The sequence below is a fragment of the Desarmillaria tabescens genome (genome assembly GCF_030435595.1).
Source record: "Desarmillaria tabescens strain CCBAS 213 chromosome Unknown EV420scaffold_36, whole genome shotgun sequence".
Taxonomy (NCBI): Eukaryota; Fungi; Basidiomycota; class Agaricomycetes; order Agaricales; family Physalacriaceae; genus Desarmillaria; species Desarmillaria tabescens.
The window spans coordinates 309,514-325,139 of NW_026848335.1; the positions used below are offsets into that span (position 1 = coordinate 309,514).

A 15,626-nucleotide genomic window follows, 5' to 3' on the forward strand; every position below is an offset into this window, starting at 1 on the left:
TCACGTTGTCTTCCGTATTCAGTTTCATTAGTCACAAGCTCAAAAAAGACGAGGAGATCAGTGCGTGTCTCAAAACAGTTTTGCCGAGAGCGGCCAGTAAGTAAGCTCTTTATCAGTGACGATCATGTCAGCCAAATTCAAGCTCGTCTTTTTCGCCCCTTCGACAAGTACACAAGCCATTCTTGACCATCTCTTTCTCAAATTTCCACGACAACTTGGTAATATCGGACTATATGATCAGTGCGCCTTCATTACGCGCGGCACAGGTCGATCAACTCTTCCGCCTCTCAGACGAATCTGCACTGAACATCTTGTGAGAACAGGTCAGTTTAGACCAGGGCCCGGCGCCGATCCGACTGTGGGCCCGGTCGGACAGCTGGGTCGTGTTGAAGAGGATAGAGTGGAAATCGTGGTTAACGATGGAAGTAAGGAAATAGTCAGTGAAACGATACAGGAGTTAAAGAAGGCAAGTGATAGAGACCACAAGTCAATACCTTCTCAAATAATCTTATTCACAGGTTCATCCATACGATGAAGTTGCATATGATGTTTATAAGATGGAGGATTTCTAATCTCGAAATTGCAGCTGATAGTCGAAGTTTGCCAGTGTAAATGTAACTGTATATTTTTTCCGCACATGTGTCGCCGACTGATGTCAGTATCTTCTCGACCGCTGTCTGCGGGTTACCTATCAGCATGCAAGGAGCTTGATATAAAGCTAATATTCTAGGCGCAGCTGTTGGTTGCATCCCAGCCATGTACATCAAAAGGATGTGGTGTATCATAGTCTACAGTGCATTGTTTCACCTTCTCTCGGTCCTTTCTGATGCCAAATTCGTCGTAGAATAAATGGTGGATCAGGTCAAACTATTATGCTTGGTCGAGAAACCAACGAGGACACTATCGCTGGATGTTGATATCGATTACTACTATCGGGGTGAATCCGAATCGCGACAGAGACACGGGAGACACCGAACATGCTTCTGAGTCCACATTGTCAGGGTTCTTATGTCCCACGATCTTCTTTGATATCAAACGCTGGCGTGCGAGAAAATGTCCGTGGCAAGCTGTCCTCAAGTTTACGTCCGTCCTGTAGGCCCGTAGCTTGGACCTTGGTGACACTTTCTTCCACAATCCTGGAGTTTCGTATTGGGACTGAAACCTTTAGAGATCCGGCTTGTAGCAAATCCCAAAATAGCGATTCTGCGTCTTCTTAACCTGTCTTCATATGTCCATCAATACGAAGAAGTTCCATGTGACATATGTAAACTAAGGCTTCTTAACGTCTTTGAATTTCGACATAAATACAGCCTTTAAGTTAATTCTGCTGCTCACGGGCCACCAGCCAAAGCTAGGATTTTTGCGGCTGCTTGTTCAGCTGTCGACATGATAGCACCTTGTGGATTACCTATCGGTAGGGAAGGAATCTAGTTGAAAGTTAGTAACATAAGTAGGTCCTTAGCCTCGCAAACTCACGATCGACGCCTGACAAGGAAGGTGTCAGTTACGACAACTGGTCCTGAAAGACGCAGAGAACTCACGTCAACGATAAAAAGGTTATCAGTTCCATACACCTTGGTGTTTTCATCAACAACTGCAGCACCTTCGTCACCGATAATGTTTGCTCCCACCCAATGATTGGAACACATTGAGCTCTGTGTAAACTGTTAGCGTGTATCTCGAGCTTTGGAAATGCTGCCATATTTACAGTCCCGTAATTATTAACTGTGAGCATAGCATTAGCTTTATCCGAAGATTGAGATGAACGTGAACAAACCATATTCTTCAACCGTCAGTCGTGTTATCGGGCATAATAAGGGTCAAACCGGACACTAACTCCTTTCAGTTTCGTAAGGCAGTCAGGGGACGAACTTACCGTTCCCTACGCTGTTCGCGATATCGTTGATTCCTTGTAGTAAAGTATTCTTGTCAAAGTCATTTTGAAGCCAAGGATCCTTGATCGCGAGAGCCGTCAAGGACGAGTCGATCCCAATACGTCCTCTCGATGTTATACCAGTAGATCTGCAAGTGATCAGCCATGATCATTTCGTGGGTAAAAAGGACACCCACAGATACAACGTAATTGTGAATATTTGTCTGAGAGGTAAGAAGTGGGTGTGGAAATGCAGCACGCAAGATTAAAAAAAGGTACCAACGTTTCATTATAATCCATGCTTGTTGTTAAGGACCCAGCTCCAGGTCGAGCAGTACCTTGCAGCTGTAGAGAAGCAAGTTGAGCAACAGAGTGACTTGAAGACTGGGTAACGAACCCAACGCGTGGTGCCATCGTCACCCTCGTACGCACGCCAGAAATTCAATCTACATGATATGGTTGATACACTGCCTCCCGCGAAAAGGCAATATATACATACCTTGGAGATGTTTGCGCAAATACACCAGATCGGTTAGCTAAATATTGAACAGTATCAGCTGTTCTCGGACTAGTCCATACATCCGCCCAATTATTGTAAGAATCAACATCTGGGTGCGTGAACACGAGCTACAAAGAAGATAGTCAGCAGAAATTATCAGTTACGAAGTCGACAAACATTAATTGAAGGGTTATCGGACACCTAGAACTCCGGTCAATCATACACGTTGAACAGTAGAAAAACAAATCACATTGTACCCGACTGGCAAACTGATCCAGTCGGCCTCGGTAGGAAGATTCGCACTCGCTGTAACATCTCCTTGAACCAGTTCAATCATGTCTGACGGGCCGATACCGCTTCGGAACAGAATGCGGGAAGACCCCATAGAACCAGCGGACAAAATCACACGTCCATTTTCGTTAAGAGAGACTATTCCATCTAAGCCGAGGGAGGTATCGTTTGTCTTGACGCCAGTGATTGTCGAGCCGTCGCGTACAACGTTGAGGACATTGGTGAATGGTTGCAGGACGAAGTTGGAACGGGCTGTAGCTGTCCTCAAGTAGCTCGCCACCGGACCACCTCGCTTTCCGTCTATGAGCTGCAAATCGGCATCAGAAGAGGGCACATATACGACATCTGCGGATAACCTACGTCAAATGCACTATATCCGTATACCTTATCTTTATTGTTGGGGTCGTCGTTAATAGTAACCTGAGTGTAGCCCTGGCTGTCGAGTAATTCTCCGACGACATCAGCTACTTGTTCGAGATATCGTAGTCCATCCGTAGAGGGTGCATCGGTACTTGGAAGTCGCTCTTCGAGCTTCGCAGTATATGGTGCATGAGAGGTCCACGACGATGGCCATCCAGCGTCAGTGGTGAAATCGGCATCACGAGGAATAAAATAAAGGCTTGTTAGATCGTCAGCTTCAGCTTCGATAAACCTCCAAATCCTTTCGCTCACCCTCCATTGATGGCTGTTCCCCCACCTACCATACAACCAGAAAGAGCGTCTATATCTGTTAAAGGGTAAGAAACCAGAAAGGAAAGACATAAGTACAAGCAACGGACCGTCACACCACCAGAACGTGCCATTTTCGGCGAACAGGGATTCTTACCTAGGGCATCAGTCTCTCTTTTCATAGGTGATACCTCTTCTATTATACGAACCGAAGAGTCCGGGAACGTCAAACAAAGTGAGCTTTACCGGACAATATTAGTGCGAAAAGAAGGAGAGGACTCAAGCTGCCAACCTCTTGGCCTTCGGTCCAATCAGGTGCATATCGGCCGCCAGTTTCCCAGGTGCTGGGCCCACCACGTTCGATTAGAAGAACGCTCTTTCCTGCTTCGGAAAGACGGTCTGCGACTATGATCTGAAACAAAAAGAAGGCATGAAAACGATGTGTATGCCGATGGGAGATGAGACGTACTCCACCTGCTCCTGCACCAACGACTATGTAGTCGTATGACGTCGCCTGCAAGTTAACCATCAGAACAAGTGATGATTTACAATAGCAGACACAGAAACATTATCATTGGCAGCGTTGGTGTTTATCGCATTACCCGCAGCGGGGGGGACGAAAGCTACAATATCATGAGCTGAAGGGAATACACGGCAAGGTTTGGGTAAGCTCGCCTAGGCCAGAGAGAGCATTAAAGATGCCCAATATTAATAGCGGGACCATGAGGAGCTCAATGGAACGAAGACCGGGAATACTCGTCTGCACAAGGGCACGGCTTTTATTTGCAAGACCTTATCTATATCTAGGGATGCGGGAATGCCCCGGATATAGCATGGATGTGCTTGACCGTCGCAGCCTGTCAGTGACTTTTTGATGGATCCTGGGGAGCATCATTTACGTTAATCGCCTGTTTCGCAGAAAGTTGAATAAAAGTCACCTCAAAATCGACGTCAGAAGACAAAGATCCACGTAACATCTGGGTGCATAACACGTTTTTTTTTTTGCCAAAATTGCGATCTCGTCCCCCAAATTGATACCAAAATAAAGCCTTAGGGATCATATTCAACGAAAACGGACCCGAAATTTTGGGTCTTAATATTTTCTAGACTGGAACATTGTTACCTGGTATCCAATCAATAGATGGCGCTGTGGACTTAGGGTAAAAGGCCGGCCGCCTCGTTTTGATGCGATTCCTCCGGGTAGATTACAGTTTGCTTGAGACTCGGGAATTTGCCGCATGCGGGGTGAATGACTGCACTGCAGTCAATGTGTTTGGCAGATTGAAATTTCCGAATAAAACCCGACCATGCCCCGTTCTTAGGACCGGAGCATATGTAGAATTACCCACCGGCATAAATTCCTGAATTTTCAGTCAGGTAATCCCGCATGCCAGAGTTAAGGAACGCTCTTCAATTGGCCATCCGAGAGCCAATAAATACTTCTCCATATGGACAAAAACTTGTTCCAGATAACACAACAGACCCAACCGCGCATCCTTGTAATCGAAATTAATAATAGCTGACTTGCGCCATACAAAGAGGGTTATACAGACGTTCCGAAAAACGTTGTCCATACTGCCAAACAAGGCAAGTAAAATTTAAAAAATTAAAAAATGCAAGAAAATCGTGAAAACAGCATGGTGCCTTCATTCGTGAGCGTAATGTATCATAAATAGATTCGTCGAGGATGTACGAGGTGTATAGAGTTAATGTAACAGGTATGAGGCCAATAAATCAGTGGTAGGACGTTATGAGCGGGGTCTGTGCTAGCAGTAATGGGAGGCAGCGGCAGAGCATAATTAGGGTGGTGTGGGAGGCTGTGGAGATGTTTTCTCCCTTGTAAACATGGCAATAAGTCATTCCGAAATGAGAGCGGATAACTTCCCTCTTCAGATGTATGCTTAGCATACCAGCCACTGCGCCCTCTCCAAAGTTTCCCAGTCTACAACACCCGAACCCCCATTAGCCCATTCCTAACCGTGAAAACCGACAAAATAAAGCCAGGATATCCAGTTGCAGGTGTCTTGGTCGCAGTGAAATGGCGCGAGCGGGTCATGGTATTATGTAGCAGGAGGCCGGGAGTTGTCCAAGTCCAAACTGTGGCTAAATCACGGCGACGGCCTGCTTGACTGGATGCAGAACCGTTCTTCAAAGCTTTCTTGTCTTTTCTTGTCTCTTGAATGACAATGATGGCAAGAACGAAGGTGTGACCGGCTGTTCGGTGCGAGACAGCCTGAACATGTAAATCTGGCCGCGCTCAACAGTCCTTCATCAGCCAGATGCTCTTATTTCAAGTATTATCTTTACGACACACTGCAGCACCCATGGATCATTAAATTCGTATATTTCTACTGAATGACACGCACAAATGAAGTCTGCTTGCTATTTCTACGATTTTCTTGTATTTATCTAATTTTTTGATTTTACCTGCCTTGTTTGGCAGTGTGGACAACGTTTTTCGGAACGTCTGTACCTAACACATGCTGAGTTCCTTCGGTACTTTGCGCCTAACAAAGAACACGTTCGCATGTGTTGGATCAAAAGATGGTTATTTCGGAAGTCTAGCCGAGCGTTTTATTGACGGTCATGCCCATTCTTCTTCTATGGTTGCTCGGGGTAGATCGAATTCGGAAGAAACCAGAAGTTCGAGATGACTCCATTCTACGGACGATTGGTTATGATATAGAAAGAAAGAATCCTTCCTTTGGATAGAGATATAATGATGAGATTTCCTGGCACTGATATGGAAAGTTAGCAGCACAATAGATATCGGGGTCCTTCAGGACCGCATAGGAATAAAGTGGAGGATTTCGGACAGTATGATGACAACAGACTGATAATAGCCTGTCCTTCGTTCAGGACGAAAATGAAGGGAAGACCACATAGCGCCTTCGCGGCAAGCGTGAGGTTAACGTATGGCGAACCATTAACTCACATACCGAGTTCTCCTTGCACTGAAACTCAACCAGAATAACTTTTAAGCGGCGTGGCCAAGGCGAAACCCACCGATGGCTTTTGTAGCAGACCTGGGCAGCCCGGGAGTTGAGACGAGGCACGATACCTCATGTGGTTTCGCCTTTTTTTCTGAACAAACATCGTACCAAGCCTGCAGAAGCCGGCCATGGTCTGACGGGTTCGCGACCTGAGATTCCAACACCATTGGGAGGATACATGATATTTTTTAAGCCCGAAATTCCGCTCCACGATGAATGCGTATTTATTGTACAGAGGGGAAAAGGTGACGCCGGCCGCTTTGTTCTTGACAGCAAGGCGGCATCAAATCGCAACGATTTGATTGTCTAATAGAAGTGCGCTGGCCATCTTGGTATGTTTACTCTTCATGCGCGTCAAACCGGGAAATTCACGAATGATTGTACCACTCACCTGCATTTCTCGCAGATAGACCGCTATTTTTTGGTCTTTTTACTTTCCACAAATAGAACCCTCCGCTTCACTACCGAAACAGTGAATAAAAGCAGGAGAACAATCATTCAACGTACCCATGGGATCGTACTTCACTGCAGATAGCAAGGCACCCTGGCGGAGTCGTTTGGTCGTATAAAAGAATCCGGTTTGCGCCGTAGATATTAAACGGACAATAAGCGACCTATCGCATCATGTAAAGTCGAGGTAAACGAGAAGAAACAAGCAATACGCACTTTGCCTTTGCTTTTGCCATGACGGCGGGATGTCACAGTACATGTGACGTCCTGACCTAATGTGACGTATTTGTGATATAAACGTCACAGCCAATCAAGCGCCCCTGTTTACCTAGCCTGGACTCCATCCACCATCAACATTTCAATTGTTTCCCCACTCCCCGGTTGTGCGTTGTGCTCGGAAATGTCATCTCTGACTGGAACGTTGAATTTGTAGCGCGCTCGAGGCCGAAAGTTACGCGTGATCCAGGAGATCCAAAATTTTCTTTGATATTCTGCTAGACTAGACCGCGAAATCAAGTTCCAGGCTGCCGTCCAGGACATTCTCGAGCCTCCGCTATCATTGTATGCTTCAGGAAGTCTCCCCTGGTTGAAGCTATGAGCGGCTAGTTAAAAGGCGCCCAACGTTTGAAGGGACACCATATTAACAAAGGCTCAGCCACTTTTTATTAAAGACTCTGCGGCTTAAGTATGTCATGTGTCATCCTCTCTCGTGTCGCTCTCCGCTCTCTCCGCTCTCCCGCTCAAAGTCGGTCAATATGGGTCCCAGCAAGCGTGAAGCCACACCCTAACACGGATGTACGTTTCTATACTTGAATTCCCCGCCTGTGAATTAACGCGCCTTTTTTGTTAGCACTTCCCCTTCAACTACCGCAACAAGAAGTCATTTGCTGTCGGTTTCTACTCATATCTCGGTTTCGGCTTTGCCTTGCCGTTTGTTGCAGTTGCTTGGCAATGGTACGCACCATCGTATCTGAACGAGAAATTTGTGCTCATTTTCGTGTAGGTACAAGCCCGGAGGCCTCAAGAACTCTGCTTAGACGTTCAGCTATTTGTTGGACCACTAGAGGGTGTAAATTACTATAAATTAAGACTGCTTAGCCGCAGAACCATTAATCTAGAGCCTTCGTTGCATGACTTATCTTTAGAGGGTGACTTGAAAGAAACTTCGGAAGGAAATTTCAGTTCCGATTCCCTGTAGCACACTACCTCTCCCGATTCCTCTCCCCTGCCTTTAGGAACAGGAACGCCACCCGAATACTGTTTTCCCCGAAGCTAAGCTCTTGACTCACAGTATTCAATTGGAATGAGGGCGTTCAGTTGTATTTTAACTTACATGGTATTTTCATATTCTGCGGTAGGGTGTCCTTCCGTATCGTTGAGACAGTCCCCGATAGCAATTGCCAGCCAGCGACCATTTGAGCTATTTTGAAGAAGTTACTGTTCTTCTGTCAGCAGGCATAAATTCAATTTTTTTCAAATGCATCATTTTGCATACCTTTCTCCCCTCGCGTAGTTCATAAGATATGGAGGCCATCACGTCCCACTGTAGGCACATGGCTCCAGGAAAACATTATTCATTCGACGTAGAATGTCTTAGATATCACAGACGGACCAGGTCCTCTCTCCTACCGTACAAGTCAAGGAATCGCGACAACAGGTTGAACAGGTCCAACACAAGAACGGCAAACAATGAGAGTCCCATGGCAAGAGGCCAAGCTAGATAACCAAGAGCTGTTTCTGGGACATATGCGAGCTATATTTTGATCTTACGACAACGTTAAAACTAGCGTGAGCACCGTCCAAGTTCCGAGCGCTTGACGCCCATCAGAACTATTTAATGCATATACCCACAGATGCCCCACGACTCTGCCGTTCAGTTTTTTGTAAATGGACAACAATGGCTGAGATCCTCACCCTAAGACATATGGCACTTTGATCCCGATTCCCGAAAGATCCTGAAAACACCAGGACTCGCCGTTATGCAGATAGTAGGCATCGGCAATCATTTCATCACAGAATAATTCTCAAAAGAAGTCGGGCGCAAGTCATAATCACTGAAAAATGGATCCAAAGCTACGGTGACGGTGTTTCGCATCCCACATTGCAGCCAGCGCTTGATCAATGATGATCATGTTGGTCTTTGAGTGGTAATGAAAACATGGCCTCATGGTCCGAAGCGACATTAGAGCCTCATAAGCGCAAGACACACTAGTGCAACGCACACCAAGACTCGTGAGTTATGGGGTCACCAAAGTAGCTAAACCGCAAAAAAAAACAGAGAAGTAAGAGTGAGAAGTGAAATGCTCGGAAGTATCCGGATCTGCTCTGGTCTGCTACCATTTTTGATCAGGCCGCCCACCTCGGTGGTCTCCTCGGTATCACGCTCGATTCATTTCCTGATTGTTCAAGAAAGCAAGCGATTCAGTGTCCGACGGGCGTGGGTTCAAAGCGCTTCTCGATAAAATGGAGTCATCAGAACGCAGCCTGATCCCAATATATAATCATACCCGGGTGGTATCATTACCTTGCTCTCCGAACCGTTAACTGGGCCACTACGTGGCCCTTTTCGTCGTCGTACCCTGCTCTCTGCCCTTCAGATGTAGGAATTGAGCTGGGGGACGTATCCCGCTCTGCGGCACCCACATATGACTATATCATTGTCGGTGGTAAGCTTTACATTCCATGGTGATATTCCAGCCTATCATGTCAAGCAGGTGGTACAGCAGGTTGCTGCCTCGCATCTCGACTCAGCGAGGATCCAAATGTTACCGTCCTCCTGATCGAGCGAGGAGGCGTCGCCGATACTTGGGCCAATACAGTACCCCTCATATCTTCAAACATATTCAAGAAAGATGGCATAGCCAAGCCTTTGGACTCCGAGCCACAAAAACATGCAGACGACCGCGTTATTGCTCTGATGCGGGGCCAAGCATTAGGAGGTACCTCACGAGTGAACGGCATGGCTTATACTCGTGACGTTGCCGCCGACTTTAATCGCTGGCGGGATATGGGGCACCCAGATTGGAGCTACGAGAAGATGCTTCCATTCTTCGTAAAATCCGAAGCAGCCCTTAGCCATCCCGACTCGAAGTTTCGAGGCAAGAAAGGTTTGCGGATGTTCGTTTCCGTTAATAACAATCTTATTTGAGTGAACTCTTTTCAGGTCCATGGGTGAATCAGACTTTTCCTCAGTCACCTTGACCTATCCTTCCGCAGTATGTGCTTTTCTTTTGAAGACATAGCGTGACTGACATCGCGTAGCGCTAAAGAGGCGGCAAAGAGCTTTGGAATCCCATTTTATCCTGATTGCAACGATCCTTCGTTGCCATCCATTAGCTGTGCTCCAATCGACATCACCGTAAATCAAAACATGAGGCGTTGTTCAACCTATTCCGCCTTTCTGCCGCCGCCTCTGGCTCGTTCCCGCAAGGATCGTCTCAAGATCTGCACTGATACGGTTGCAGAGCGCCTAGTCTTCAGTCACAACTCTGAAGGGCGGCCACGAGCTACTGGCGTTGAGTTTGGGCACCGAGATGGAACTGGCGTCTCCTACTTTGCAAAGGCCAGGAAGGAAGTTGTTGTGTCTTGTGGCGCCCTCGAATCAGCTCAACTCCTTCTCCTCAGGTACTATTTTACATCTTTTAAAATAGTTTGTCACTGAATACCATCGCAGTGGCATTGGCCCAGCCAATCATCTCAAAAGCTATGGAATCGAAGTCGTCCTCGATAATCCCGGTGTGGGCAACAATCTAGTGAGTGTGTTCGCTACATGATATGCATAAGCGGACCTGACCTCCGTCTTCCAGAAAGACCACGTCGACGTGCCTGTGATGTGGAATATCCCACTTGGCGAGTCTATTCACGTCATCCTCGAGAAACCATGGCGAGCATGTGCCGAATTGTTCAAATACCTGCTTTCAAGGAAAGGTGTTTTCAGCGACCCTTTTGTGCATGAGGCTATTTTCCTGCCGTCAAGATTTCTGAGTGAAAACACGGAAATCATCGCTCCCGATCCCTGAGATCTTGACGCGACGCTTCCAAAAAATAGACCCGACCTCGAGATAAAGCCGATGCCGATATATGGCATGGACCCGCCGCGCAATGCCACGACGGTTCATGTGAAGGAAGGTGTTATGAATTTCATGGTCTGCCTTCTACAGCCAAAGTCTTCCGGTTTCGTCCGACTGAACTCTCCTGATCCTTATGACAAAGTAAAGTGCGACCTCGGGATGCTTTCCGACCCCGAAGACATAGCCATCTTGACTAAAGGCGTTCGTCTTTCATTAAACCTAGCCGAACAGATCCAAGCGCAAGGATATCCTATCAAGACATACCATCGTCCGAGTTCAGACCCAGACGCTGACATCGAGACGTACATTCGGGCATACGCAAGGAGTGGGTACCACTACAGCTCTACGTGCTGGATGGCTCCATTTGATAGCACGCATCTGGGTGTTGTTGATGATTATTCCCTGATGTCACGGCAGCTCATCCGATGGCGCCTATCGTCGCTATTGCAGAGAAGTGTGCGTGGTCAATTAGGAGCGCCCAATTCAAGTCGAAATAAGCGAATACATACGATGTCCTGCTTCTCTTCACAATTTTTTCTTTGAGTTTGTAAAGTTTAAAACATATCGAGGGCTCTGAAGGACGAACATGATTATTTAATTAATTCAGTCCGAACGCGCATTTTTGGCGTACAGACACTTGTCGATTTCCGAGCACTGTAGTGGCGGTTTTCTCCCTCTATACAATTTCCTTCAGGACGACCGAATCTCCGTAGATTGTGTTGATCTGAGGCAAGTAGTGAGCCTGGGAAAAAACATCGAAAGTGCGGCCCGGCGGATTACCAAATTAAGAGGTTCACCCTTGAACACGAACCTCGATGATGGTCAGTCCCCTTGCGCTCCGCCAAAAGTCGACTGACGTACGTACCAGAACTTTTATCTAGGCAACACAGACAGTCCCAACACGAACAGCATTCGTATCGCAGCCCAATGGTATCGAGTCATCGCCGTCGAGCAGCGCCGCAAGTTCTATGTCGCCCGAGCTGGAGCAAACTCTCGCCTTGCTCTCGTCACATAGATCTGTCCTTGGATATATGCTCTTATCTAGAGGTCATCCCACAAGCATCATACGCCATTCAGGTGTAGTCTTCGATGGCGAGCAAGGGAGAAAATACGCCGGTGTCATCAGCAGAATAGTGGAGACGGCACAGGTCGGACTGGAAGAAATCAGTGGCGGAGATTCAGATGCTGTGAGTACTTCCTCTCTGCTGTGAAATGCGAAATAGACTTTTTATTTAGGATGAGGTGCGGTTCTTGAGACTTCGAACCAAACGACATGAAATAATGATCTCGCCAGGTCAGCTTTACCTCAGTTTCATAATGGGCTTCGCTGAACGGTCATTCAGATGACCGGTATCTTCTGGCTGTTCTGCATGACCCCGCAACATAGCCTGCCTATACGATCTGTATCAATAGTCGATCTTGTACATTTACGGGACTCTTGCATATACCATCCTCTTTTACTTGGAATGCCATTCTCGGAGTAAGCGACAGAACACGATTAAATTCGTATCGATAAAGGAGTCTCGCCGCAGGCGGAGCCCTGGCGCCTTCCCTTATTCCGATCCCTCTTCACCTTTTCACTACGGCGTCATCACTCATGTGCCGCTTTGATTAAATCGGCAGCTCTCTCGGCCACGATATATACCGCGAACTGTGTATTTGCAGACGGAACAAATGGCTGCGAAAGAAGCTGTGAGTCTGAAAGCATAATTCCAAAATCCCAAAAGAAAGAATGTCTCACCAAGATAGACCCGTCGACAACACGAAGATTTACGATCCCCTTCACTCTCAAATCGGGATCAACGACACCATGCGTGGCTCCTTTCGGTGACATACTGGCTGTCGCAACGATATGGCCATCTGGAGCAGCATTGGAGCGGATGAAGGCTTCCAGCTCAGCGTCTGTGGAGCTAGTCGTGATGTTGTTCAGCGAACCAAGAACATATCCGTCCCACGCGCGCACACTTAGAAATCGCTGGACACTTCTAATACCTTCTTTGAGGGCGAATATGTCAAAATCAGTGGCAAGGGCGCCAAAATCAATCAGAGGCTGGTCGAACCCGTCTGTGGTATTGAGTTCGATACTTCCTCCTGGGTAGATGTGAGGATAATTTAACTGCCAACCGGGACCAACGCACTCGAAGTGGGCGTATTCAGAGTAACGCTCATGGTCATAAAATGTCCTTCCGGAGGTGGTGAGATGTTACCGTTCTTTTACGGGCCAGATTCAGCACGTACACCAGGTTGACAACGGATTTAATGCTTACGCTTGTGCCGGATTGGATATGAGCTGTATTAGGTCCTGCAGCTGGATCGGGGGAGTGTCCGAATATTGTTGAATTGTTCGAAAGCCTTGTGAAGATACTATGGCTGCCGAAGCCTGTACCTAGTAGTCCAGTACCACCTGTCTCGTTCCACTGAAGAAGGAGCTCATCCCTGAGGGTCACATTGCGAAAGACATCGTCAAATGTGTCTGTCGAGTTCACAAAATATGCAATATTGAGCATTATCATGACAGAAAGATTCTTCCCGACGTCTGGGAGGTCAACCAGAGTATCCAAACCCAAAGTTGTGAGGTCGCTTGCATTGCCGATGCCGGAATTGAGCAACAGCTTTGGAGTTTCCAAAGAACCGGTAGAGACGATAACTTCCTTGGACGCTGTCACCTGCAGACGCGGCGCTAACGAAGGGGTCTATCAAAATAACACCAAAAAATATAAATCATACACACCATCTCGGCTTTCTGCAAATTCGACTGTGAGAAACTCTGGTGGATTTGAGGCGGTCTGTATTAACCGGGTTGCCTGTGCATTCAGCAGGACATGCAAGTTCGGACGTCCGATAAACTCTGGCCCTAAGTATGACGTGTAAGAGCTGCTTCGTGTACCGTGCTTTATGGTTGATTGCTCCCAGCCTACAGCCGAATTATGCATTCCCCTTCTCTGAAATGAGAGAATTCGACGTACCGACGCCGAGTTGATATCCAGAATTATGGTCAAGGTTGAAAGGAAATTCTTTGGCCAGCTCCATAGTTGTTTGTATAACCCGGTTTTGGATTGCAGAAGGGAAGCCTGCTAAGCTAACAGCATTTATGCCATGAAAGCCATGTACAGCAGGGTCGAATTGACCGGTTGTATTGTGATTATCAGTCGGAGGTGTCCAATGTTCATTCTAAGTAATCAGTGTCCTTAAGATAGTTAAGTCTATATCATTAATTCTACTCACTTTACGAATGTATGGCTGGATCCCGCTCCATCTACAGATCGATCAGCAGATAATCATCGTACGCATATGTCAATGCTGACGACCAGCCTGGGTCTTGCGTCACATTTGCATAGCGATCATAATCCTCAGAAGAACCACGAAGGTAAGCCATTCCGTCTAAATGGTTCTAAGTGCTCCTGGTTGCATTCAGCCAAAGACAGCTAAAAGCTACTTACTCATAGAGGAGCAGCCACCAAGAATCCTTCCTCTAGGATAATGGAGTGCGCGCCCATCCAACCCCGCCTGAGGAATGGCTGTATAATTCCAGTCCCAAGGGTTTTCACCTCTGAGGAAAACATTGAAGAATGGCACTGTGTGGTTAACCAAACCTTCAGGTCTAACCGACCCATCGTTAGGCGGTATGACTAGGTAAGTATATGAGTACGACGCACGATGGTCCAGCCTCCAAGACAAGAACAGAAAACGTTGGATTTTCCGTGAGACGATTTGCAACGGCGTTCCCCGCAGTTCCGCCTAAGTGGTGCAAAGGTTACGATTTTACCGAAGGCACAGAGATTGCGGGTACATACCGCCGACGACGACAAAGTCAAACGTTAAGTTCAGCGGTAGTTCTGCGAAGCTGTTGTAGATGGCGCACAGGCTCGGCCTAGCAAGGCACAGAACCAATAATGCTTCCCAAAAACTCATCTCGACAAAGTTTTTGTGTAACTTTGGAGACAGTGAACGCGGCTTTATAGACAGGAAAGTTCCCGTAAGTACGTCTTTCAAACTTGTGACATGCCCTATGGGAAAACCGGAAGCGGGGAATTCTGACCGAAGGAATTTGGTACACCTGACAGGAAATTTCTCAGGTCTCTTCGTTAGAGAAGGCTCCAGGAAAAGGTGTCCAAAAATATCAGTAATCAGTTAGGATGTCCCTTTGATTATAAATTGATACCGCTGTTGAAGTTTCGACCGATGTGCCTCCCCAGTCGATCATGAAAGGAATAGTTTGAGGTACAACACATCCAAACGTCGGATATTACGCCAATCAGTGGGACATATCATGAGCTCCACATGCGCTAATGAGCTGAAATGATGTGATGGAAATGAATTGTACTGGGACGGTTCCCGGTAACAGAGAGGCAACTTCGAAAGGCGCGCAGCATTTGTCGCGTACGAGGTAGCTACTAAGGCAGGTTTGTTAAGACTCGTCTGGAACGGAGATTAGAATATAGAAAGAGATGCAAATGTCAGCAAGGTTCAGGGACAAACCAGGTTCGAGAGTTCTAACCAATAGTATCTTCCAATACACCATTTCGTCTAATTGTTGAAGAGAAGCCGGACCTTTCACCCAATCGAAAGCTAGAGTAGCATTCATGAAGTGTCACATGTACGTGCTTGCACCTGGTAAATGGTGACTGTCAGACATAAGAACTTCGACATAGCAGTCAAAAGGAGAGCGGCCCCGGCAAAAGCCGACCTTGTAGCTGCCGGCAGTTCCGTCAGTTATACAGCGCCTAGTAGCTCAATCCACGACAAATGGGGTGAGGTGAGGGACAAAATCTTCCTGAGAG

At 47.1% G+C, this 15,626-nt stretch overlaps 7 protein-coding genes across 7 annotated transcripts; 4 read left to right on the top strand and 3 right to left on the bottom strand.

The window, feature by feature from the left end:
• Positions 1-124: 124 nt before the first annotated feature.
• Positions 125-572, top strand: EV420DRAFT_1621982 (GTP cyclohydrolase 1 type 2/Nif3; the record flags this gene model as incomplete). The annotated part of the gene is made up of 3 exons (XM_060475758.1): positions 125-266; positions 324-466; positions 519-572. 3 exons carry the CDS (start codon positions 125-127, stop codon positions 570-572), a joined length of 339 nt encoding a protein of 112 aa, XP_060327263.1.
• A 759-nt stretch (positions 573-1,331) lies between these two features.
• EV420DRAFT_1274731 (the flavin domain of cellobiose dehydrogenase) lies at positions 1,332-3,861 on the bottom strand (the record flags this gene model as incomplete). The annotated part of the gene is made up of 18 exons (XM_060467855.1): positions 1,332-1,427; positions 1,477-1,485; positions 1,542-1,655; positions 1,709-1,743; positions 1,791-1,832; positions 1,877-2,022; positions 2,071-2,097; positions 2,157-2,218; positions 2,271-2,319; positions 2,373-2,500; positions 2,550-2,573; positions 2,623-2,970; positions 3,024-3,282; positions 3,336-3,390; positions 3,443-3,484; positions 3,542-3,572; positions 3,625-3,744; positions 3,802-3,861. 18 exons carry the CDS (start codon positions 3,859-3,861, stop codon positions 1,332-1,334), a joined length of 1,647 nt encoding a protein of 548 aa, XP_060327264.1.
• Positions 3,862-6,739: 2,878 nt separating this feature from the next.
• Positions 6,740-6,941, bottom strand: EV420DRAFT_1274769 (uncharacterized protein; the record flags this gene model as incomplete). Its single annotated transcript, XM_060467859.1, has 2 exons — positions 6,740-6,786; positions 6,833-6,941. Coding segments are annotated over 2 exons (156 nt in total), but the record flags the coding sequence as incomplete, so codon positions are not given.
• A 153-nt stretch (positions 6,942-7,094) lies between these two features.
• Positions 7,095-7,895, top strand: EV420DRAFT_1766769 (uncharacterized protein). The gene is made up of 3 exons (XM_060480892.1): positions 7,095-7,570; positions 7,626-7,729; positions 7,779-7,895. Exons 1-3 carry the CDS (start codon positions 7,463-7,465, stop codon positions 7,810-7,812), a joined length of 246 nt encoding a protein of 81 aa, XP_060327266.1. The 5' UTR covers positions 7,095-7,462; the 3' UTR covers positions 7,813-7,895.
• Positions 7,896-9,075: 1,180 nt separating this feature from the next.
• On the top strand, positions 9,076-11,567 carry EV420DRAFT_1706059 (alcohol oxidase; the record flags this gene model as incomplete). The annotated part of the gene is made up of 9 exons (XM_060479548.1): positions 9,076-9,103; positions 9,379-9,441; positions 9,490-9,882; positions 9,939-9,966; positions 10,037-10,399; positions 10,449-10,527; positions 10,582-10,759; positions 10,796-11,227; positions 11,263-11,567. The coding sequence occupies 9 exons, from the start codon at positions 9,076-9,078 to the stop codon at positions 11,340-11,342; spliced, it is 1,644 nt and encodes a 547-aa protein (XP_060327267.1). The 3' UTR covers positions 11,343-11,567.
• A 67-nt stretch (positions 11,568-11,634) lies between these two features.
• Positions 11,635-12,299, top strand: EV420DRAFT_1563315 (uncharacterized protein). Its single transcript, XM_060473930.1, has 4 exons — positions 11,635-11,666; positions 11,727-12,032; positions 12,082-12,139; positions 12,189-12,299. The coding sequence occupies exons 1-4, from the start codon at positions 11,661-11,663 to the stop codon at positions 12,230-12,232; spliced, it is 414 nt and encodes a 137-aa protein (XP_060327268.1). The 5' UTR covers positions 11,635-11,660; the 3' UTR covers positions 12,233-12,299.
• Positions 12,247-15,091, bottom strand: EV420DRAFT_752914 (aryl-alcohol oxidase). The gene is made up of 11 exons (XM_060483348.1): positions 14,640-15,091; positions 14,502-14,583; positions 14,286-14,446; positions 14,151-14,226; positions 14,071-14,101; positions 13,812-14,016; positions 13,577-13,759; positions 13,113-13,525; positions 12,984-13,056; positions 12,587-12,936; positions 12,247-12,523 (listed from the first exon to the last, which is right to left on the bottom strand). The coding sequence occupies exons 1-11, from the start codon at positions 14,755-14,757 to the stop codon at positions 12,437-12,439; spliced, it is 1,779 nt and encodes a 592-aa protein (XP_060327269.1). The 5' UTR covers positions 14,758-15,091; the 3' UTR covers positions 12,247-12,436.
• Between the last annotated feature and the right edge of the window lie 535 nt (positions 15,092-15,626).

Excerpts from the sequence above, each read along its gene's own strand:
- EV420DRAFT_1766769 (XM_060480892.1), top strand. The coding sequence starts at position 7,463 with ATGTCATGTGTCATCCTCTCTCGTGTCGCTCTCCGCTCTCTCCGCTCT. Across the intron at positions 7,571-7,625 it reads AGCCACACCCTAACACGGAT|CACTTCCCCTTCAACTACCG; the intron begins GTACGTTTCTAT and ends CTTTTTTGTTAG. Across the intron at positions 7,730-7,778 it reads GTTGCAGTTGCTTGGCAATG|GTACAAGCCCGGAGGCCTCA; the intron begins GTACGCACCATC and ends ATTTTCGTGTAG.
- EV420DRAFT_1563315 (XM_060473930.1), top strand. Across the intron at positions 12,033-12,081 it reads GTGGCGGAGATTCAGATGCT|GATGAGGTGCGGTTCTTGAG; the intron begins GTGAGTACTTCC and ends CTTTTTATTTAG. Across the intron at positions 12,140-12,188 it reads TGAAATAATGATCTCGCCAG|ATGACCGGTATCTTCTGGCT; the intron begins GTCAGCTTTACC and ends ACGGTCATTCAG.
- EV420DRAFT_752914 (XM_060483348.1), bottom strand. The coding sequence starts at position 14,757 with ATGAGTTTTTGGGAAGCATTATTGGTTCTGTGCCTTGCTAGGCCGAGC. Across the intron at positions 14,227-14,285 it reads TGGTGGCTGCTCCTCTATGA|ACGGAATGGCTTACCTTCGT; the intron begins GTAAGTAGCTTT and ends AGAACCATTTAG. Across the intron at positions 13,760-13,811 it reads TGGATATCAACTCGGCGTCG|GCTGGGAGCAATCAACCATA; the intron begins GTACGTCGAATT and ends ATTCGGCTGTAG.